The following is a 23,385-nucleotide window of genomic DNA, read 5'->3' as shown; positions in this document are numbered from 1 at the left end:
ATAAAAAAAAACTTTTTTTTAAACCTATCGTATACTTCTCATCTATCATACGAAAGGGCTTTTTGAAGCGATTCTGAAAATATACCACATCATTGCATTTTAGCCATTTTTAGGGTTCCGTAGCCAAATGGCAAAAAACGGAACCCTTATGGATTCGTCATGTCTGTCTGTCTGTCGTCCGTCCGTATGTCACAGCCACTTCTTTCCGAAACTATAAGAACTGTTGAAACTTGGTAAGTAGATGTATTCTGTGAACCGCATTAAGATTTTCACTCAAAAATAGGAAAAAAAAATTTAGGGGTTCCCCATACTTAGAACTGAAACCCAAAAATTTTTTTTTTCATCAAACCCATACGACCGTGTATGGTATCTATGGATAGGTCTTCAAAAATGATATTGAGGTTTCTCATATATTTTTTTTCTAAACTGAATAGTTTGCGCGAGACCGAGAGACACTTCCAAAGTGGTAAAATGTGTAACCCCCCCTCTAACTTCTAAAATAAGAGAATGATAAAACTGAAAAAATATATGATGTACATTACCTTGCCAACTTTTACCGAGAACTGGTTTGAACGAGATCTAGTTAGTAGTTTTTTTTTTAATACGTTATAAATCGTAAACCGCAATTTACCTTTCACTCACGTTTCACATAAAAATACATTGTTTAAATTGTGTAATGTACGGAACCCTCGGCGCCCGATTCCGATTCGCACTTGGCCGGTTTTTTCTTAAATTGAAAGAAAAAGAATTTTCAAAACATTCCAAGTTTGGGCTCCTCCAGATACGATATGGCTGATTTTTTTTGTACAAATGATACGTGATATCCTCATATGTAACCCCAAAAAAGCAATTAAAAATTTATTTAGTTTTTTTTTTCAATACAAAGTGACACAGTTCTACTTAACCCTTTAACTTGACCCCAAACTTGGTGTGTTTTGAAAATTCTATTTGTTTTAATTTACAAAAAAATGGCTAAAATGTAATGATGTGGTATAATTTTAGAATCGCCTCAAAAAGCCCTTTCGTATGATACCACACACGATAGGTTTTTGGAAAAAAAAATATGTTTTTTTTTTCATACAAAAAAAATGTTTCAGCATACCCCTCCTAAGGGATTTTTTTTAGAAACTGCGGGTCAAAAATGTTGTTTTGACCTCTTAGTATGCGTGTGCCAAACGGCTAACCTGTACATCGATTTGCGGTTTTTCTTTGAAATTGGGCTTGTCCGGCTGCCACTAATAGAGATACTAACTCCTAAAAATACGTATGATACCTCATTGGATTCAGAATGATGTCTAGAAAAATGTATTCGAAGCGTTTATTCCCACATAAAAAAAGTTCAAAGCTATTAACAAAAAACGGCCAAGTGCGAGTCGGTTCCGTACCATTACGCAAAAAACGGCAAAAAATCCCGTTTGTTGTTTGGGAGCCCCACTTAAAAAAATATTTTATTCTGTTTTTAGTATTTGTTGTTATAGCGGCAACAGAAATACATCATCCGTAAATATTGCAACTTTTTAGCTATCACGGTTCACGAGATACAGCCTGGTGACAGACGGACAGGCAGATTGACAGACAGATAGACAGATATTATTTTAAAGGTATTAAATATTCTTTTAAAAATTAGGAAATAATATGGTGTATTTAAAATATATCATGGAATATACTACGGTTATAAATTGATATTATGTAAAGTAATTTTTTCAACAAGTTAGGCAATTATTAAGTAACCACATTTTTTTCGAACTTTCGTCTTTGTTGTAAATTAAAAAAAAAAGGAAATAATTGGCGTAAAAAGTATTTCGCCTCGTGGAGCCCCTTTCATGAGATCACGTCACAAAAGTTTTAATAAAATTAATACTTTGTTTAAAATAAATTTTTGAATAATAGTGAAAATTGTAAAATATAAAGCAATATAATAATACGTACTTAGAACTGATACTTTTCTAAATAAAGAATGAATAAACTAAATTGTGTAATTAATTTTTAGTGCAAATCACCACAATTTGCTTCTAAAGAGCAAATCTGTGACCAAAAATTATATATAGTTTTAATTTTTCGTTCGTATATTCAGATTTGTGTATGAAAATGTGAAACTATTATTTCTAAAATAAATTATTCGTCCCTAATTTACACAAAATTTATACCAAATTTGATCTCATATCAAGAGATAGGTAGAAATAGAGGCAAACTGAACCGCAGAAGCCGACTTTTCCCCTCCCTTTTTGGGGGGTAGCCAGGACTTAATCTCGTAGCTAGTGCGTCAGCTCAGCTTTGTATGAACCAAGGAATAATAAATAGTGTTAAACGATATCCCCTGAGGCCAAAGTGCATACTCACTTTACTTACTTCGCCTACTAAGAGGCAAATCGCGACTTTGTTATGGTTTATCGATAACTTATCACATCACTAGATTATCGACTTTCAATGTCGACTATTGCCCATCACTTTTCTGTCCGTGTACGTATTTAGAAACTTGACCCCGCCCCTAAAATTAGTGCGATAAGGACAACTGCAGCTTAGGCGAAAAATCCTGCGTAAAAATCTCAAAAATCGAGGTTTCGTACTCGACTGTTTCCTCCTCCAAAACTTAAGCAATCGTAACCAAACTTGGAAATCTAAATGATTATGAAATTGTCTGTGTCGGACTGTTTTGATTTTTTGGCTAATTGATACCAGTTTTGAATACCACGCCTCTCATTGCGGCATAGTCAGTGAGGCCATTTTTGGCCATGTTTGAAGGGCTCTAGCGCCTTAAAAAACAAAAATATCAAAAAAAGCAAAACACACCGACACAGATATTGACAATATTAATCTGTGTTGAAAAAATCATTCCTCTAGCTTCAAAAACCAGGGAGGAAACAGTCGAGTACGTTTGTATGGAGAAATGACCACTCCTGTTGGCTCTTACCAAGTCAGGAAAGGATCAGTTTAGTTACGTAAATACCTACCTTAAAATGGTCCTACTTTGCTCCTTGGTGGGTACTATGCTCCAATTAAAAAAAAACCGGCCAGGACTCGCGCACGAAGTTTGTTTATGGGAGCCCCTTCAATATTTATTTTATTCTGTTTTTAGTATTTGTTGTTATAGCGGCAACAGGACTCCGGCACCTAAAGCGGCCATGGTTTTTCAGTAGGTACTTGAATTGATTGGATGTGAATCAGAAGTACCTCCTCTATAATTTCGTAATGCCAACACATTTGGCATTTGGGAAGGAAAAAAAAATTACCTACTTGCGCAAACACTTGCAATAACGAACTGTCTTGTGCAGGCGACAAAGTAAAAGGCATAAATATAATCAATGTTTATTTCACAATTTCCGTAAAGCATAGATTGTAGATATCACGTTTCAGTTATGCACACAATTCAATCCATACCGAACACAATTATATTATAACATAGTCGTTACACTTTTCTATACAAAATTAACGCTATATTGTTATGGCGTTCTAGCAGTTAGTGTAGTAGCATACAAAAAATTATATTAAACATATTTTATTTACAACTAGATATTTTTATTAGGTACATGAGTTTTATATGAAAATGGTATAAAAATTACACTTTCATACATTCAATTACATCTAATATCATTGTAATACAAATGCGATTCGTATCCTAACTTGCAAAAATATAACAAGAGTAAAAAAGACAATGCTCCATTTTAATTATAAACAGGAAGTTTCAGAAATACTTATTAAAACAGAAAAATTACTCCAGGCACTGTCGTTACATAGAACTTTACACGTACTTGCTTCACTAGAGGAAATTCCCTTCTAACCTGAAGCAGCCGAATTCATAAAACGCGATCACCCAAAAATTTCGTGGAAAGGTCCAATACTCGTGCTTTCAATATTTGCTCAAACTTTTACAAATACAGCAGAATAGAAACCTTCGAATTTATTGAATCCATCGATTTCGATGTTTTTATTTTGAATGTTCAAATTATACACTAGTAGTAATACAATCAAATAGGTCAAATAACATTTAATGTAAATAAATATAAATAATTTACATATGGCAACTATTTGGCTTTGAATAAATGTACTTATAGTTAAAACCAAACAAGCAGATACAGGGTGGGCCAGTGATAAATGCATAAAAAAAAAACAATTTTTGTTTTTAAATAAAAAATATAATTATAAGTTGGGATAAAGAAATAAATTTTACGATTTAAAAATTAAATCATCAAGATGTCGTCCGTAGCGGTTGCGGCACTCTTCCAGTCTTGCTTGTAAATTTTGAAAGACTTAACAAGACTTTCGTGTTAAGAGATTTCCTGGCTCCGAAACTTCACGAATCGTATGGTTACAACAACAACACATGGTTTCAGCAAGACAGGGCCACCTGCCATACAAGTAGACCCTGGAAGTTTTGCGTGAAATGTTTCCTCAAAAATTGATATCGAGGCGAGGTGACATTGCTTGGCCTCCCAGGAGCCCTGACTTAACTTCGGCAGACTTCTTTTTGTGGGGTTACTTGAAGAGTAAAGTGTACTCCAATAATCCGACAACCACAGCAAAAAAAATAAAGGAGAATATTCGTCAAGAAATCCAATCAATATCTCCGCAACTTTTAACGAAAGTCTTTCAAAATTTACAAGCAAGACTGGAAGAGTGCCGCAACCGCTACGGACGACATCTTGATGATTTAATTTTTAAAATTTATTTCTTTTTCCCAAATTCTAATTATAATTTTTATTTAAAAACATAAAAATCGTTTTTTTTTTAAATGCATTTATCACTGGCCCACCCTGTATAACTGAACAAATATTTATGATAGCAGCTTGCTTGAAAAATAAGACTTCCTTGTAAGTATGACTTTCTAGGCTCCAGCTTAACCTTATTGGAGCCATGCCATATATCTCATGGGTCCTGTCCAGTACTTGTGCATCATACAGTTAGGAACGATACGAGTGACAGTATTGCACGCATACAAATACAATTGTAATGCAAACAAACAAATTCATTTTTATTACTAAGTTTTTTTCATTAGTATTGATATGGTGACACAAAATGTCTTCCTTTGTTGCTTTAACCTTTTCGACGCCGTGTCAAACACAAAATCTGTCATCCAGAAGCCACGTCACCGAAGTGTCAAAACTGAAATTCAATGCATATGCACGTAGGTCTATGTTGCTCTGTTCTGTGACGGAATTATCCGTCTTCGGCGTTGGACCTACGGTGCGGATATATCTGTCGTTAGTGTCAATAAGGTTAAAATTGCATAGTAGCAAATTGTTGACGAAGCTACTGACTCCGACAGTTAATTGCCTACTACGGCATCACTTAGCGGCACAAAACTTGTAACAAAATTGTGTTCAAAGCTCGTTTCCCACTGAGCTGTCGTGTGTGAGATTCGAGTCCATGCTCGCGTTGTCCGAGTCTTGGCTTTGGTTTCCGCTGTAGTTGGCCGCTTCTTGTAGCCGCATCAGCATATTCAACTGTCAACAAACGAGTCATTTTAAAGTCTAGAATAGAGTAGAGGTAATTGTATATTTACGACCACATGTTCGGAAGGCCTTACCGCTACTGCGCACAATAACCATGTCGTTCGGTAATAGGTGATGTCTATACGCTACATATGTAGCAATATTGTCGCAGCAATATTGTTACCGTGTAAATTTCCCCCTCGTTTAATAAAAATAGTAGTAAGAATGTCCCTACCAAAGGATCCTGGTTGTTGTTGGTGTTTGGATCTTGATTAGTTTCTTCTATCCCGATTTCCTCGACAGTTATCGCACGTAGAGTCTGAAAATAAAATAGTAAAATACATATTTTAGCTAATAGTGGTAACGTTTTTTGGTGAAATAGGGGACAATGTTTGTTACAAGCTAACCAGTGCTGGACCCTAGACTCAACTGATGAAGGGTCTAAGGTGAAGACTATACATCCTTGCTTGACAGTATTTGATGAACTGGTTAACATAATGCAGCTATTCTATAAAATACTCGAAGAAAGAGAATCCGCAATTTCGCAAAAGTGACAGAGACAGAGATGTTAGATAACGAAATTTTGATTTTCTTGTTTTGCGATAGACCCTCAGATTGTGGTAGTGGCGCCCCCTTGCGTAATATTCCCTATTGCCGATTTCGTGGATAACAAAATTGACAAACATGTGACGTCACAATAGCCAAATGTGACCATCTGTGACAAGAAAGGGGGAGGGGTCAAAAAATCTTGAATTTCGTGTGATCTAATTTATGGATGACCCCTAACTACAGGGAAAAAAAATCCCAGTAGTTACCAGTGGTAAAAGGTGGGAAAAAATTTCTAGTGAAAAAAAAAACCAATGGTAACTAGTGGGAATAACCCATTATTAAGACGACGTTTAAATATTTTCGAGCACCTAGGCCGCTACGCTCATTGTGTGACAGGGATAACATAATAAAACACGTATCATGTTGTCCCTGTCACACGATGTTATATAACAGCCAGCGTGGGACCACGATAAGTGTTGTGTTAGTAAGGGAACCGCAAACGGTGTCAGTACTCACGTGCGAGTGGTTCGGCTCCCGCCACGGGTAGCTTGACTTGACGTGCTGCAGCGGGTCGACGGCCGCGTGCCGCCGCCGGCCGTACAGCGCCACGCCCTCGCGCACCGCCTCCGACGCGTACGGCACTATGCTGTAGTTCCATACGTCCGCGAACCATGCCTGTAAAGGACAGAGGTTATGTGTGGCAAGTGGCAATGGGGTTTACATTGCTGGCACTTTGGATAACATCACTAAGGCGGTTCTTAGAGATTGAGGAAGGAAGAAATACGTGATATAAAGGATAAGTTCCATTTATACCTACTTTTTTGTAAATTTTATCTTAACCTGTATTGTGTAGGTACAATGTGATACTACATACTAAGAAGCCAGATTAATCGAGTAGTAGATTGGGGAAAAGAAGTCATTTTAGTATCTGGGATTAAAAAAACCGGCCAAGTGCGAGTCGGACTCGCGCACGAAGGGCTCCGTACCATTACGCAAAAAACGGCAAAAAATCACGTTTGTTGTATGGGAGCCCTATTGAAACATTTATTTTATTCTGTTTTTAGTATTTGTTGTTATAGCGGCAACGTAAATACATCATTTGTGAAAATTTCAACTGTCTAGTTATCACGTTTCATGAGATACAGCCTGGTGACAGACGGACAGCGAAGTCTTAGTAATAGTAATAGGGTCCAGTTTTTACCCTTTGGGTGCGGAACCGTAAAAACTGAGTCTAGATTGAGAACTGACAGAACGTCATTATTCTCAAAAACAAATAAGAGAAGAAAAATCTTAATTTTTGATAACACGTCGTTTTTGATAATCGTCTCTTTAGTTTTTTAAATTTAAAAATACGCCAATAGAGCAGCAAGTTATTAACAGGATAGTGGTAGACTGCTTCTCCATGCAAAAGTATTCCTCATTTTCCTCTTCGGATATTGAGTATTGACATTATGGAAAATAATAATATTTTCTATAATGTTATTCAGATACTAAAACGGGGACTACTTTTGTACAGAGAAGCGATCGTCGACTAGTCCAATCCTGTTGATAAGAGCAGCAATTTTTTTCTTAACTTTGTAAAGATGATTTTATTATGATCACATTGGTTAGCATGTTTAGGCAAGTTTACCTGACTAGCATCCAATCCATAGGGCAAGCGAGGAAGAGCCTCGGGCCGACGGTGACGTCACTGGAGGAGAGTTTACCTGACTAGCATCCAGATCCATAGGGCAAGCGAGGAAGAGCCTTGGGCCGACGGTGACGTCACTGGAGGAGAGTTTACCTGACTAGCATCCAGATCCATAGGGCAAGCGAGGAAGAGCCTCGGGCCGACGGTGACGTCACTGGAGGAGAGTTTACCTGACTAGCATCCAGATCCATAGGGCAAGCGAGGAAGAGCCTCGGGCCAACGGTGACGTCACTGGAGGAGTGCGCCTCGAGGAACGCGTTGAGCGTCGACCACACGCCCGGCAGCCACTCTAGCACCGCGGCCAGCGCGGGCTCGCGCCGCCCCAGCCGTAGCTCTAGCGAGAATAGCTTGCGGCGGAGGTATCTACGAGTATAACAAATAATACACGTTTTAATGTTATTGTGTGTTAAAGCTTGGTATTAAGGGTCTCCGGCAAGCTCGGTTCTCCATACAAACGTAGTTCCGCTCTTATTTTTAAAACGAGTAGCTAGATTGCTCTGAAACTTTGTACTTAAAATAGGATACTGTACTGTAGCTTCAGATAACATAGTTAAAAAAATACAGTAAATTTAAGTTTTTCATACAAAACTTGTTTTTGCTCTATTTCGTTTGTTTTATAAACTAGAGCTATATAGACTAATTTCAGACCTAAATATATACCGAGATAGTTTTAAGAAGACTAAGAAAAAATTAAAATTAATAAAGAATTCTAAAATTAAGTGGATCACGAAGGGCATTAAGGTAGCGAGCAAAATGAAGCGTGTTTTGACTAACTTAAATAAGGAAACGTGTGATAATTCTGTACTAGTTTACAGACAAAAATATATAAATATCTTTAGAAGAGTCGTCAAATATGCAAAACGGACAGCAGTTCAATCAAAAATAAGTAATGCCAAAGGATCGCCAAAAGTAATATGGAATGTTGTCAACAAATGTCGTAACAAATCTTACAAACCTCAACTTGGTAAACTTATCCTAAATGTAAAGAATAAGATTTTTGGAAATCCTCAAGAGGTGGCTAACTTATTTTCAAAAGGTTTCGATCACAGTAATAATCCAAACACGGGTGATTTATGTTCTGCTGTACATATCCTTGAACAATCTAACAATAGGAAATTCAATGACATATCCTTTAATTCAGTAACTTCAATTGAAATAATTAAAATCGTTCAAAGTATGGATAACAAAAAATCTAGCGGTTTCGATGAAATGCCGATTTCGGTGATCAAAGATTGTATAGCCTTGCTGGCGGAACCATTGGCTTTTCTATTTAATAAATGCTTCGACTTTGCAGTATTTCCTGAACAGTTCAAAGTGGCTAGGATCCTACCCATTTATAAAAAAGGATCACAAACTGATCTTGGCAGACATTCTGAATCAGATTAACTAATCACTTTTGAAACGTGCACAATGTCAAAATGGAAAAGTAATGTCTTCAACTTCATCTTAAAAATTATCGGCCAATATCGCTACTTCCGGTACTCTCAATTTTTTTTGAGAAACTGATCAAATCACGCCTTTTAGACCATTTCATAGTGTATGATATCATCAGCCATCGGCAATTTGGATTCCAAAAAACATAGGAACCACTGACGCTATTGACTCTCTTGTAAATGATATTGTGGAAGAGCTTAACCTTTTGGACGCCAAAGACCGATATATTGGCACCGCAGGTCCAACGCCAAAGACCGATTAATCGGTCAAAGACCACAGAGCAACATAGACCTACGTGCATGTGCATAAAGTTCAATTTCAGTTCTGACACTTCGGTGACGTGGCGTCCGAGTGACAGCTTTTGTGTTTGTCACGCCGTCGAAAAGGTTAACACAGGAAAAAGAGTGGCGAGTCTTTTTATTGACCTAAGTTCCGCTTTTGATTTAGTCGATCATGCGATTCTTATGAAAAAGCTCGATTTCTATGGAATCAGAGGCAATGCATACCGGCTCCTGTTAAATTATCTTGAAAATAGAAAACAATTTGTGGATATATGGAACGTTCAAAACTATCACGAAAAATCTATTACTTCTAAGGTTGTTGATGTTAAACAAGGTGTCCCTCAGGGGTCCATTCTCGGTCCTTTACTATTTCTCGTTTTTACTAACGACTCCATAAACTATATTAATAGTACAGTTAAAAATAGTAAGTTGACGGTTTATGCAGATGATACAAATGCAACTTTTTGTGTTGATAGTATTGATGAGCTAAATAGAATTACGAATGATGCAGTCTTAACCTTTTGTGACTGGTTTTCAAAAAATTATTCACGTGCTTACCCTAAAAAGACTAAAATAATATAAATTAAATATAACTTGAAGAAGACAGACAAACTTGAAGTGTCAATGAATGGAGTTTTTGACATAGATGTAGTAGACCAGGTAAAATGCCTCGGTGTGCGCATTGACTTCCATCTAAATTGGAAACATGAGCTGGAGGTAGTCGAGAGCTCTATTGTATCGACATGATGCCTTACGGTGTCTTAGGTAGGTCATAGGAATCGATCAGCTCAAGACAGTCTACTACGCTTTGATATAATCTAAGCTAAGATATAGCATAAGACTGGGGAAACAGTTATCAGTATAATATTAACAGAGATCTTATAATACAAAAGAGAACAGTTCGTACTATGCTTCGCATACCTCCATGGGTTTCGTGTAGACATTTTTTCAAATAATTAGGAATTCTCACGGTACCCAATTTGTATGTCTTGGTGCTGCTCACAAAGCTTCAGAACGAGTCTTGTGGAGAGCAATATAAACGCTTACTTACGCGCACCAAAAATATGAAAGTTAAGTTTTGTCCTAGACAAAACCCGCACTCTGCTCCGCTGGTCATTAAGCCATAAGTGCCTACTGAACTAAAAATTACGGATCACTCGGTGTTTCATAGGGAATGGAAAAGATTACCTCGTGTCATCGTATGTGCAAAGTTTCATTACAATCCAACACGTAGCGAATGAGAGCGGAACTACGTTTGTATGGGAAGGTGCAAAGCAAGACGACATAGATACCGTTATGTCGTCATGAATATATCTGCATCTCGCCGACGTCAGCAGTAAGTCGATAATCGAGTTCTGATCCAGATGGTGCCATAAATATCCGTGCGTGAGTGCGCACTCCACGAGGGATTGTCAGTTAACATTAGTAGCCTAATTTTATGAAATAAAACTATGAAAACGGATTATATCGCGTATATTGAATTTATAATACATCCCACACACATACATTCAATTTATTGAATTTATTATGTATTATAAATTCAATATACGCGATATAATCCGTTTTCATAGTTTTATTTCATGAGTAACTGTCGCGGTAACCGAAGACAATATTAGCCTAATTTTATATTGATTAAAGGGCCTGAAAATGTACGATCAATATTAGCTATAAACTAGTGCTGAATATGCGCAGTAGTATTTTGTGTGTATCTACGGATTTAACTACGAATTTAAATGACGGATTAGGTTCGCTTGGCGGCTGAAACGGTAAATGAATCCAGGTTCAACAAACATTTAGTAATCCCTTTACCTGGCTAAAAATCCTTTCACAGGTTCCATGTGGTTGGCGGTGAGCAGCCATCGGAAATTGTGGTGCAGTTGAAGATTCGTCGTGTTGCACGTCGCCTGAGACATAGTTCCTGTGACAATAATTTGATGTATTACAAACAGAATGAAGAACATATTCAAAACAATTACTGTTTCAGGATTGCCATCTAATTTCTTCGAGTTGTATAAGGATAAATAATTATAGCATCAGTTTAAGCCAACTTATTACCAAAAATATTAATTTTTTAATAGGTTGGGTTGAATATTAGAGAAGACAAGTGTATAAAGGACTAGTAGGCACTGGCATGCATGTAGCTTGTGTAAATAGGTAAGGAATAAAGGGGAAGCAACTTTTCATGCATGCCTAGTTTCATGCTAACTTCCGGATTGGACTAAACTTTTTTTGTTAGGGATATGAGCCAAACAATAAAAAGTCAGCCTTTGTCTCCCTTTCGGGCACAGGCCTCTCATACACGAGAGAGATTGAGCTAAAAAAATAATACCAATGATAACAGGCATGTTCCTGTTGTCTGTTGGCAGCAGGCCCGCGAACGCGTCGCCGAGGCCGGACGCGTGCTGCAGGTTGTCGAGCACCACCACCGACGGCAGCGCCGCCTCCTCGCCGGCCGCCGCCGCGCCGCACTGCTCCGCGATGTTCGCCAGGTACGCGCGCAGCTCGATACACGATTTGCGGTCCACACTGATCATTCAATGAAATATTGTTAAAATTTATACATTAGTCGAATCTTTATGAAATTTCAAAACTGTTGAAAAACATAATGCGAATAAAACTCGTGTCATTGCGCACTCTAAATAAGTCCGTCGCACATTCAACCAAAAACCTATGCCCGTTAAATTAGTGGAAGTACTGATAGGTACTTAGATTACCACGCACTGATAGTACTTGGACGCAAGGAAATGTCTGATCAATCGCATGTTGCCTAAACCTCAGTTATTAGCTCGATTAGCGAACCAGACTCGATTTATAACAGTCGAACCGCAGAGGATCACTCACTTACGTTCCAAAATCAGCGTCTCGAATCTCACATACATTTAAGGAATGTAAGTGCGGTACACGTACTTAAAAGTGGCAACGGCTTCAGCGGGGTTCCCGCGGCGCTCGGTGCCGTTCCGTTGCACGTAGAACTCGGCTAGCTTGGCGGCCAAGTACGACTTGCCTGTGCCGCTCGGCCCGCAGAGGATCACCCGCTTGTGCTCCGATAACAGCGACACGTACCTGAATAATTATGAACGCTTAGTTATGAAATATAGAAATACTACGCTTCTACAGAAAACATTCTCGAAACATGAGCTTTTTTCGACTATGTTGCCGTGTCCAAAGTGAGAAAAAATCACCTTTTTATATCTGTAAAAACTACATGCATGCCATGTTTCGGACTTTCTTCAGATAAGATCAAATTTGAAACTTGAAACTCACCTAATCATAATATTTTTTGGAATAAGACTGTCGAACGCTAAGCTTCCGACGCCTTGCAGGCAAATGTACAGCGTGTTCACCGTCCCGATGATGTACCCACACGGCAGCAGCTCCGGGAACCCGATCTCAGGCCCCCTCGTGGCCTCTCCCAGGTGGTACGACGTTATCGAGTCGGTGTTCAGCCCGAGATTCGTCCCAGGATCTATCCTTGAGAGATAATCTTTGAAAGTCTTCCTAACGATGTAATCTAAGTTCTGCCATGTCGTCTTGCCGGATATGTACGTGTACGCTATCGTGTACTCGTTGCAGTTTATTGTCGAGTCGCTATTGTATACGTTTTTGTAGGAGGTGCTGTGTGCAGATTTGTTGCTTTTGAGGCTGTTGGTGTTGGACTTGTTTATAGAGTGTGGGTAGTCTTGGGGCTCCACCTCGGGGCTGTGATTCTGCGAAAGTCGCGGCGAGTCGAAGCTCGGCTGCTTCTCGAAGTGGTTGTTGTACCCGCTGGCAGACTGTTTCGCATAAAACCTGCATTCGGATTCGGTGAGCGTGTCTTGTACTTCTTCGAAATATCTTTGGAATGTCTCTGGCTGTCCTAAGTATACTGCTATTGCTATTTTCTTTCCGTCTGTCGTGTCGCCCTGACTGTCCGCTACACCTGAAAAGTAATAACACTGCATTTTCGCAAATAGATAGCTTATATAAATTGAAAAGTACCTCAATAGCACAGGCACCAAATACAAGAAAGCCTGTGTACCAACATAACTTTAATCATAACTTTTATTTTTCTTTAAAATAACTATAACAGCTAATTCACGTGATACCAGTTACTGGCATGCCACTGCTACGAGTATTTTACTTTCGCCAAACAGGGTAAGCTTGCTATCCATTTATTAGCATACAATTAACTGGACGCAGTTATGCACAAACGTTCTGACCCACAAGCATCTGTCATTAAATTATAAAAGCAATAGTCATTTATTTCAATGACATTTTATTGTGGGTTGGAACGTCCAATTATTAGCATAAGTGTTATGCTTACCTATATCGGAATAACTCTCCCCGATGGCTAGTTCGCGGCTCTTCGGCGGCGGCAGTACAGTGTTAATATCGTAATCCCCGCTGAGTCGCTCGCTGTTCAGCCCATTCGTGAATATATCAGCGGCCCCATTCAGCCCCAGTAACGCTTCGTTCTCGCTCAGCTCGCAGGAAGCCTTGTTGCCGTATATAGGCTCGACCATGCTAGACTTGGGCGAGCCTTTCTTGGCAAAATCCATGGTCGGAGTGGAAGCTATGCAGTTGAAGTCGAGCTCTAGTGGCTGGGAGTGGATGTCGATGGTGGCCTGTGGGATACAAAAATCGTTATCATTAGCTTACGTGCCTACGACCGGCTGTTGAGCTCATGCTCTCTCCAAAACACCAATGATATTGGGCTAAGGTACATTGACCCTCTGATTGTCTACGCACATTTATGTATGACATTGTTGTTTTTCACCAATATCAATTAGTTCCAAGCCAGAATTCAAAGCCTTGATCTCTAGTTTGAAAGATTTATTTAACACTAAGAGGGTGGCATATAAGCGTACAATAGTAAATGTAGCCATACGATGGTATAGCAGTATACATTAAATTTCGTTATGACTTCTTCACTCACTACGATAGCGAAAGAGAACTTTCCATGCAATGAAATTAAGTTCGAAATAAACTTAAGTTCGAAAAAAACAGCCTCGAGTCGTTGATACAGGGTGGCCAAATAACAGGTATACACTTTAGTTTTGTAATTTTATTCTATGAAATATGAAAAATATGAAGTATTCCTTTTTAAATATAGAATTTAGGGCCGGCAGTTAAACATGGAAAATAATGTCAGACAAATGTCCACCTCTCGCAGCATGGCAGATGTGAAGCCTTTTCATCGCGCTTTTTATCACATTTTCACACATTTCCTGCGTTATCTCAGTAGTGACTGTGTGTCAAATATTTTGTTTTAATTGCTGACACGATAAGGAACATGCTTTATTTGTTACGATGCCATAGGTACTGCTCAAATTTATTCACTAGACGAGCTGTTGTTAGCCGCGAAGGTAAGTGATTTCTACCAAAAATTGGCCGCAATTTTCTTAGAGTTTCCGCAATACATGATTGGGTTGAGTAAAACGTTTTAATAATTAAAACACATTGTCTCGTCGTAAAACGCTCCATAACAAATTTGCCGTATCTACACAAAGTCATTTTAATGCAACAACTGTCATATTTACCGCCAAAACGAAATGTCGGCAAAAAAAGTTGTATACCTCCAAGTCGGCCACCCTGTATTGACGTGTTTTATAGTCGGTACAGATGTCTACTGTTTCTAGTTGGAATGACATTTATACAGACAAAATACAGAACACAATATTACTTTTCACCTCTTTATTAATAAGACCATAAAATAAAATGAGGTTTATGATTTAATAATTACTATTTTACTTTTCTTATACATTAATACTCGAAGATAAAGCTGATAATTAATTGCTTTAATTTAATTTTATTGAACATTTCTATAGGTACATAACATAAAAATAAATGGAATAATATAATTGCATTTGCATTTCAGATAGAAATTGAGCTGCTTTTACCTTTCCTCACAATCTAGAGATACATGTCTCTGTTAAGGCGAGGTGGACCCGGGTCGATGTATGGTATAATATACTTATTGAATCATTCAGTAGTGTCACTACCAGATTTGTATTTTTTTTTCATCAAATATGACTGCGTCGCCATTTTTCATTAGTTTCATATCACTACTTACACTTTATAAAACTAAGTCCCCCGCCGCGTCTGTCTGTTTGTATGTTCGCGATAAACTCGAAAACTACTGAACGGATTTTCATCCGTTTTTCACGTTTTTTTGAGGAAGGTTTAGGTGTATAATTTGTTAAGGTTTTGTGTAACCCGTGCGAAGCCGAGGCGGGTCGCTAGCAAAATCTTAAAAATAATAAATCAGTAGGTATAGGTACAAAAACTTGTCAAGTGACAACCCCGTGCCGACTGCGAAAACTGCGGCTCGCAAAGAAGATTCACGGTTCGTGCGCGATTATTAGTTTCAATTTTGCTCGCAGGCGGTGAGTATAGGTATAATTTTATACCTAAATCCGACTTTTGTGAAGGAGTGAATTTTCTGTACGGTAGTACTATTAGTTATCCTGTGTCGCTAGTAATTTTTGCACTAGCCGATAATATGGACCCTGGTCCTTTGTTAATTACTCAGCAATACAATCATATAGAACTAAAGGCCCTTTCCTGCCTTGGCAGTAAGGAATCGGTGCGACATCCTTACTGCTGCCGCCTCCGCGCCTATCAGGAAGAGCGATTTTGTGGTGATTTCACACCAACAATCAGCCAATCACATCACATCGCTGTCAATAAAAGACGTCCCTGACAATTTTGTCGGCAACAGTAACTGATCTTTGGTAAATTACAATGGGAGTTTTAGTTACAATTAGTGTGTTAAGTTAATAATAGCAAAAATCGGTCTGGGCATATCTTTTAACTCAGAGGACAGCTTTCCAAAGAACCAGTTTATGACACAACGGAACGTTTATGTACCGAGCAGCTTATTACTTTGAGATAATTAAAGTTGTCTCGTAAATACTATGATATCTTTATTACGAATGTAGACAAATATCAGTAAAGATTAAAAAGTGTCCCTACCAGCGGTAACACTATATGGTTGTATTTTTTGTGTACCTATACTGTTAGACGACGGATACCACTTAACTGGATTTGCATTGAACTGAGATTATCTACACTTGAGTACCTATTACTACCTATTATAGAAAAGCTATAAATCCAGCGACATTATACTATATACGTATTTGCAAACATGCTTCCAAAGCGTCCGAAAATTTGTAAAAAATAATACTTATCTAAATCGCAAACATGTCTATAGTCCAATTCAATATAAAAAATAATAATATAAAAGGTTGTATTCACTAATAATCAGCGTTATTACTTGTGTAGAGGATTAGTAGTTGATTAGTAGCCTATTTATTTTAACTACTGTAAAATTTTCAGTTGTTACCACTGGGAACAGGTATGAAAAATTCTCAGTTGCAGCCGTTCGTTGTTCTGTTTCAGGTTCAATTTCGTTGTACAACATTATAAGTAGGTTTACCTGGTGCATGCTGGCCTGGTCGGCGAGGCTGAAGCGGCGCGGGTCCTCGACGGCGGAGCCGCCCGTGCCGAGCGAGCTCTGGCTGCCGGCGAGCGAACGGGAGGTCACCAGCCGCTGCAGCCGCTCGTTGTTTTGCTTCAGGTTCAGCATCTCGTTCTGGAACATTTTACTAGTTTAAAACCAGCCTATCTCTTATCTTAACCTCTAAGTTCGATGAAACGAATCAGTTAAGGTAACGAGAGTTAGGATACCTACATATAGGAGAGTAGGTTTCATGGACTTTTTTAAATACAGGTGAAAATTCATTTACAGTTTATTTAGTTGCTTTTCTTAAGACTCATACGTCAGGCGACACGTAAGTATAGAGGTATAAAGACTGTTCACGATGAGACCCGGCCATATATGATCTGGTATATATTTTTACTAAATGCACATATTCAAGCAGTTCGCAAGGTGGCTGGCAAGAGCTGGATCAGAGTTGCCGCAAATCGTGCTCAATGGCGTGCAATATGAGAGGCCTATGTCGAGCAGTGGACGAGAGGAGGCTGATGATGGTGATGATGAAGCAGTTCTTTTATTATAGTAATCTGTAATTTATAATAAAAATACAATCATATTATAATGTATGGGCTTCTGTGACTTTTCGCCAAATATATTCCATCATTTCTTGAATTTTTTGCCCAGCGTTTTATGATATTCTTCACTCGCATCGTACTGCGATGCTGCAATTGTATTTATATTTTTATAAGCTGTTTTATGCGTTAGACTGTCATCTTACCAAAAACATACTTTTTGAAACTGTTTTCTACTTGAGGTAGTCAGGAAAACTTTCTACTCCAAGCACTGAATGTTGTTTTTATATGGGAGGCATTTTTTGTCAAAAAGTCAAATTCACCAAAGTTAAAACAGCCCATAACTATCTTAATCTGAACACAATCAGAAAAATGTTAGGTATTGTGAAAAGAGAACGTAATAAGGTATAATTTGGTTTATATAATTAAAAATAATAAAATATTTTTTAATGGAAAATTAGGTACTGTCACAAGACCGTGGGCAAAAAAAATAGGTACTGTGGAATATATAACGTTCAAAGTCACAGACAATCTAACTCTATATTATGTTTCTTATTTTATTATGTAGTTTGATAACCACAAATTATTAAAGGAAAATGCTGCTCGAAAATGTACATTGATTTAAAAGATTTACCACAACATTCGTGGCCGGGTTTCATCGTGTACAGTCTTTATACAGGACCAAAGAACATTGAAGTTTGATAACGAGACACATAATTATGGTCTCGTATTGTGTTCTTTCCGGTCCACATAACAGGGCCGGGCCCCGTGAACTCGCATGGCTACCGGTATTCTCGTTTTAGTCTCGACTAGATCGAGATCGAACATCTGCGCACAATATGGTTCAATGCGTTTAATATTATCAAGCTGTAGGTATGCGACCTTTATCTGCAATAATGACCTATTTCTATTGTGAAAGTTTTTATCCGCGCAGATGGTTCGAATGATTGCAAATGAATGTGGGGAAATCCCCAAAAATCAATCACAATCAGTAGGGAATTGAAATCAATTACAGTTTATTTTTTTATGAAATTGTAAAACGGGACTTAATCGCGAATCTAAGTTTTAAGATTTACATCCGACGTTTCGAGGACGGCGTTGTCCCCGTGATCTCGGAGAATCTGGCTGGCTGGAGATCTGGCTAAAGTTGACATCAACATCTTCTAGCCGCGCGAACTTAGATACCCGATTAAGTTCCGTTTTACAATTTAAAAATGTGTAGAAATCGTGAAAGTGTAAAGCAGAGTTTATTTTAACCGCCTTCAAAAAAAAGGAGGTTCTCAGTTTGTTTTGTTTATGATTGCCGTTCTATGTTTGAATACTGTCGCTATTGTCATTATCGGTTCTGTACAAGTGCATAGGTCAAACAATATAGAGAGGCGAATGGATCGTATGGCGAATGATTGGAATTACACATTAAGAGAAGGGAATTAGCAACTACAGTCCAACAATAAAAAGTAAAAATGAGCAACAACAAAGGTAGACATACCCGCATCTTGATGACGGTGTCCTTGAGGCTCTCCAGCTGGTGCGCCGAGCTGAGCGCCTCGAGCCGGATATCCGTCAGCACCAGGTCTTTCTCCCGCAGCTGCCGCTTCAGCTCGTCCACCAGCACTGACTCTTCTGGTTTATCTGTTACAGTAATAGCTAATAGGGTTGGCCGGTAGAAGTATTTTACAGATAGCGCTAGCATAGCTTGCCCTGTCAATCCTTTGTGTCAAATTCTTGTTTTTTTGTTTGGAATTTTATGGCCTGGATGCCAGCCCTTTAAGCCAAATTTCATATAACAAAACTAAAGAAAGGGGCAAGCTATGATGGCGCCATCTATGCAAACCTTTGACAGTTTGGCAACCTCATTATAGCTTCGTAAATGTGATAAAGGAACAAGATGCGTTTTGATTTCTGAATTCAATAATGAATCTAAAATAATACACATCTTGTTATGATGTGTATATATCTTGTTATAAATTGTTACTAGGGAACATTAATAGTCTATTATATTATTTACCAGGTGAACAAATTTGCAATTTTTTTCAAAAAAAAAAAACATAATTGGACACCCTTAATTTATTTATAAATATGTTTTTGTTCTTTAATTACGTTTTGCCATTCATATTCTTTGTGATTTATTAACTAAATATACCGTCAACTAGCCAACTTTGCCTCCAAGGGTACCTATCTCTGCCCAAAAACACATCTCCACTAAGATGATACACCTTTACAAAAAACATGACAATATGTTATGGTTTCTGAGTAAAACGCACTTGACATACGGACGAACAAACTAAGGCACATAACGAAACTGTAAGCGCTTTGGTTTCGCTATTTCGGCTGTGGAAAACAAAGTGGTTACAAGATTCAAGAGCTAACTAGATAAAGTGCAAATAGTATAATGTTCACCCCACTTGACTTTCACTTTGGCAACCCAATTTCACTGAGACCTTGCTGGCTATTGTTTACCTAACTGGGACGTAAACTGTATTATTTGTTTAATATCTATATGGTGGTGTCCGCGAGGCACCACCGCGGCCTGAGCGCTCTCTTAAAATCCGACCTCACACTGTAATTGTGCTAATTCTTACGCTCACACTTGATTTCAATATGATTTTCATACGGAGGTTCATAATTACTCATTCTGGGTTGACCAGGAATGTTTATGCTTTTAGCACCTTATCGTATCTAATAATAGCTAAGAATAGAAATCTGCACGAAATCCATGTCGAAATAATATCATCGCAGCTTTTGTGACGTCCACTTTCAGACGTTAACCCAAAGCATATAATAGAGAAATTAGTAAGCATAGTGCTTTGCGAGCTTTGCGGAAACTTATTTATAATAAAATTTAAGCTTAATAATTATAAAGCTTAATAATAAAGTTCTAAATTTATTAGCAATACGTTTTACCATACCTCCCATACAACTTAATATTATTAAGTAAGAAAACTCATGTATGGAGTGAGCACTCTAGTCTTACTTATTTCTCTATGCCCAAGCGCATTGCCATATCCACCTCGCTATTTCCATCATTGGCCGGAGGGCACGTCAAGTTGTCAACTCTTGTCACAGCGTGACACAGCGGTCACGCCGACTTGATGTTTATTTGTTTACCTTTGGTTTGTTCCGCGGGGGCCTGCGGGCACGGCGGCTTGTCCTTCGCCTCTGGGAGCGCCTCATGGGAATGTTCTAAGCTGTTCTCGTTGCTTCCCTCGCGGATCGTGTGCGGATCGTCGTAGTGATGGGAGCCCGATGAGCTGTCCTGAGACGACAGTTGACCGAGCGACGAGTGCTTCGCCGTTTTAGATATCTTCGCGTTTCGAGAGAAAGCTTTCGTAAATGACGAACGCAGCTGTCGACAATATCGAAAGTAAATTATATAGGTAGTAAGTCAAGCTAAATTGACGCATAAGGGATACACTAGGCTTAATCGCATTAGAAAGGATTTTAACGTATGTAAAAAGAACAAAATGTGGTCGCTTTTTGCTCTGGTACGAATAAATAGAAACATCATGCTGCATTCAATAAATAACTGAACGAAACCAGCAAACGGCTTTGATCGAGCCCATATGATTTAAAGTGGCCGGGTCCAATCGAGGGGTGTATCATTTTCATTTTCACCACACCAGCTGGTAAAGGCTCTCTTGATTGTTAAAAAACTGATAAGAAATGTGCATTTTACTCACATGTGAGGCAAAGTAATCAAATGCAAATATTGAGTTATTTCTTGTTTGCTGGTAGAATTGACTTTTAAATGATGATTTTGAATACTAAATATTTAATAACATTCATCTTGAATCAGTTTGCTTTGATTTTGTTTGATATTTTACAGTTATTAGTATTTTCCTTGTGGTTTGGTGAAAATTTTTGTGTTTCACTCGGTGGCAAAATTTGTTTAACCCTAGTGCCTTGAAACCTTCGCAACCCTCAAGATTCCATTTTTCGAAAATGATTTCAATTTCGGAATCTTTCGCTTGCTCGGGTATCAATTAGCACGAGAGGTTTTATCAACAACTTTGCCCCCTTGTAAAACAAATAAAGAATGTTCCAAGGAACTGAAAAATCTTGCTTTGGATGGTGTTTCGTCGCATGTGTTTCATTTAAGGTGATCTAACTTTGTATGGAGAAATAAAAGTACTTATAGTAAACTTTTTACCTCCCTATAGTTATATTATGAAATAGTCATTTATGTGCCAAATTTGAACTTATTTGATAATGATTCATTCATCTATACCTCGACGACCACTAAATGGTTTAATTATTCTAAAATATGGAAATACATATCATATTTGTAGACAAAAAGTAAATGATTGTTGTGAATAAATGTACAGAAAATGTATGTTGGCAATGTGTGTTACAAGATTCATAATTTTACATTTCGTTTTGTATTTTGGTCGTAGAGCTTTTTTGCTCTATCAGGCGCAAGCGAGGCTCGAACTCAGATTTTTTTCTATTTTGCCAAGGGTTCACGAGTATAATACGATGAATTCAAATGTTGCGAGTACTTACCCATCCTTTCTTCTTATGCTTCTTATCGTGCGGCGCCGAAGAGCCGCTGCTGAGGCTGTTGATGCTCGACACGCTGTCGGTGGAAAGGTGTCGAGTGATCGCTCCGTTCCCGGTTTGTGCCAAGCGCTGCGGCGAACTCTGCTGGGTTTGAGGTGCTGCCGGCTCTTGCTGTTTTTCAGGCTAAGAAAAAAGTAGGGTAAGCATTAGTCTCAAATCTCAAATGACTGGAAATAATAATGTAATAATGGATGTCACTGGCGACTATAACTCTTACACCGTAAGCATATGTATACAGTGAGTAAATCCAGTACGGGCGATTAATTAAACCTGACATACATTTTATCCGTGTAATCATTATTAAGAAGTTGTTTTAAGATATAGGTGTAGGTACTTAATAAGATTATGACCAATAATTAATTTTTGAAAATTTTCAGAGCAGCAATAATGACCTGCAAACATTACGAGACATAACATTACATTACGAGATACGAGCTTTTCATAGTAACTGTCACTTTCACGTCACGTTACTATAAAAATCTCGTATCTCGTAATTTGTGTGTTGCTTTACATACATAGCGGATCGATCTTTTTCATGGTTAATATTTTCATTATATTACTTTTTAGATACTATGCTAAGCACCATTTAAAGATTGGTGATTGCTCTAAGGTTTTCGCACATGTGTATCGTTTGATGTACTCATAGATATTTTTATCGATTTAGATAATATATGAAGGGATTTTTACTGTGGTAAGCGATCTACTGAATCTAGTAAATCTTGTACCTACATATTTATAATATAGTCATAAGTATAGGATGAATGGACGGACGGGATATAATAGATTGTAATAAAAACTTTTATAAAAAAAAAGATGAAATAAAATATGATCCTTTTTAGGGTTCCGTGTTTAAGTATATGCGTTACCAACTGATATGTTTGAAGTCGGTGCCAAGCCAAATTTTGAACCATATATTCATAGTGATTTTGGTGCAATTCGATAAAGGCTGCGGCTATATAAGTATGTACGTTGGATTGCCTAACGCAGCGTACTACGTAGGCGAACAACACGCGAACGCTAAGCGGCGCGGCACGGCGCCGTAATTAATCCTTTGATACCTCTAGAAGTGTCCTACGTGGGCGATCTCTTTGCGAACGCGAACGCCTTGGGCCGGCCGCGCCGCGCCGTGTCGCTTCGCTTCGCGTTCGCGACTGTTCGCCTATGTAAGACGCAGCGTTACACGACGACAATAAACGAACTTTCTGTAGGTATTTAAGAACACACCTCAGAACAGAACACACGGTTGAACCTTCTTGGCGCAGTTCGTACCATGCTTGTCGGCACATTAGTGTAAATCTTAAATAAAGTGTAAATCTAATGCGTTTATTTGTCATCGTATTTTTTAAGGAGCATTTCTTACTAATTCTTGAACAGTCCATAGCACGCAAGTGTGGGATTGGGACTGAGTTATTTTCTGTCGCTTATCCAGAGGACTACATTTCAAAATATAAAA

General features: G+C 38.2%; 1 protein-coding gene and 1 long non-coding RNA gene across 8 annotated transcripts in view; both read right to left on the bottom strand.

Annotated features, from left to right (window-relative positions):
- Positions 1-3,294: 3,294 nt before the first annotated feature.
- The window catches only part of LOC134753937 (protein sickie), a 292,384-nt gene continuing 272,293 nt past the window's right edge, over positions 3,295-23,385 (bottom strand). For all 7 annotated transcript variants that reach the window (XM_063689921.1, XM_063689917.1, XM_063689918.1 and 4 more), the window contains 13 exons: positions 21,876-22,055; positions 20,481-20,718; positions 18,862-19,004; positions 16,801-16,956; positions 13,687-13,987; positions 12,648-13,302; positions 12,291-12,446; positions 11,713-11,909; positions 11,193-11,301; positions 7,839-8,031; positions 6,495-6,653; positions 5,665-5,748; positions 3,295-5,441 (listed from right to left, as the gene is read on the bottom strand). In XM_063689921.1, the coding sequence (XP_063545991.1) occupies positions 5,319-5,441; positions 5,665-5,748; positions 6,495-6,653; positions 7,839-8,031; positions 11,193-11,301; positions 11,713-11,909; positions 12,291-12,446; positions 12,648-13,302; positions 13,687-13,987; positions 16,801-16,956; positions 18,862-19,004; positions 20,481-20,718; positions 21,876-22,055 (2,694 nt within the window). In that variant the 3' untranslated portion in view covers positions 3,295-5,318. The remainder of the gene's footprint in view (positions 5,442-5,664; positions 5,749-6,494; positions 6,654-7,838; positions 8,032-11,192; positions 11,302-11,712; positions 11,910-12,290; positions 12,447-12,647; positions 13,303-13,686; positions 13,988-16,800; positions 16,957-18,861; positions 19,005-20,480; positions 20,719-21,875; positions 22,056-23,385) is intronic.
- Positions 8,330-10,201, bottom strand: LOC134754136 (uncharacterized). The gene is made up of 3 exons (XR_010128875.1): positions 9,495-10,201; positions 9,109-9,304; positions 8,330-9,022 (listed from the first exon to the last, which is right to left on the bottom strand). It is a non-coding gene; the product is annotated as an uncharacterized LOC134754136 (long non-coding RNA).

Source organism: Cydia strobilella, chromosome Z (assembly GCF_947568885.1).
Source record: "Cydia strobilella chromosome Z, ilCydStro3.1, whole genome shotgun sequence".
Lineage (NCBI taxonomy): Eukaryota > Metazoa > Arthropoda > Insecta > Lepidoptera > Tortricidae > Cydia > Cydia strobilella.
The sequence above is the reverse complement of the archived record's forward strand: the minus strand, read 5'-3'. Positions and strand labels throughout refer to the sequence as shown.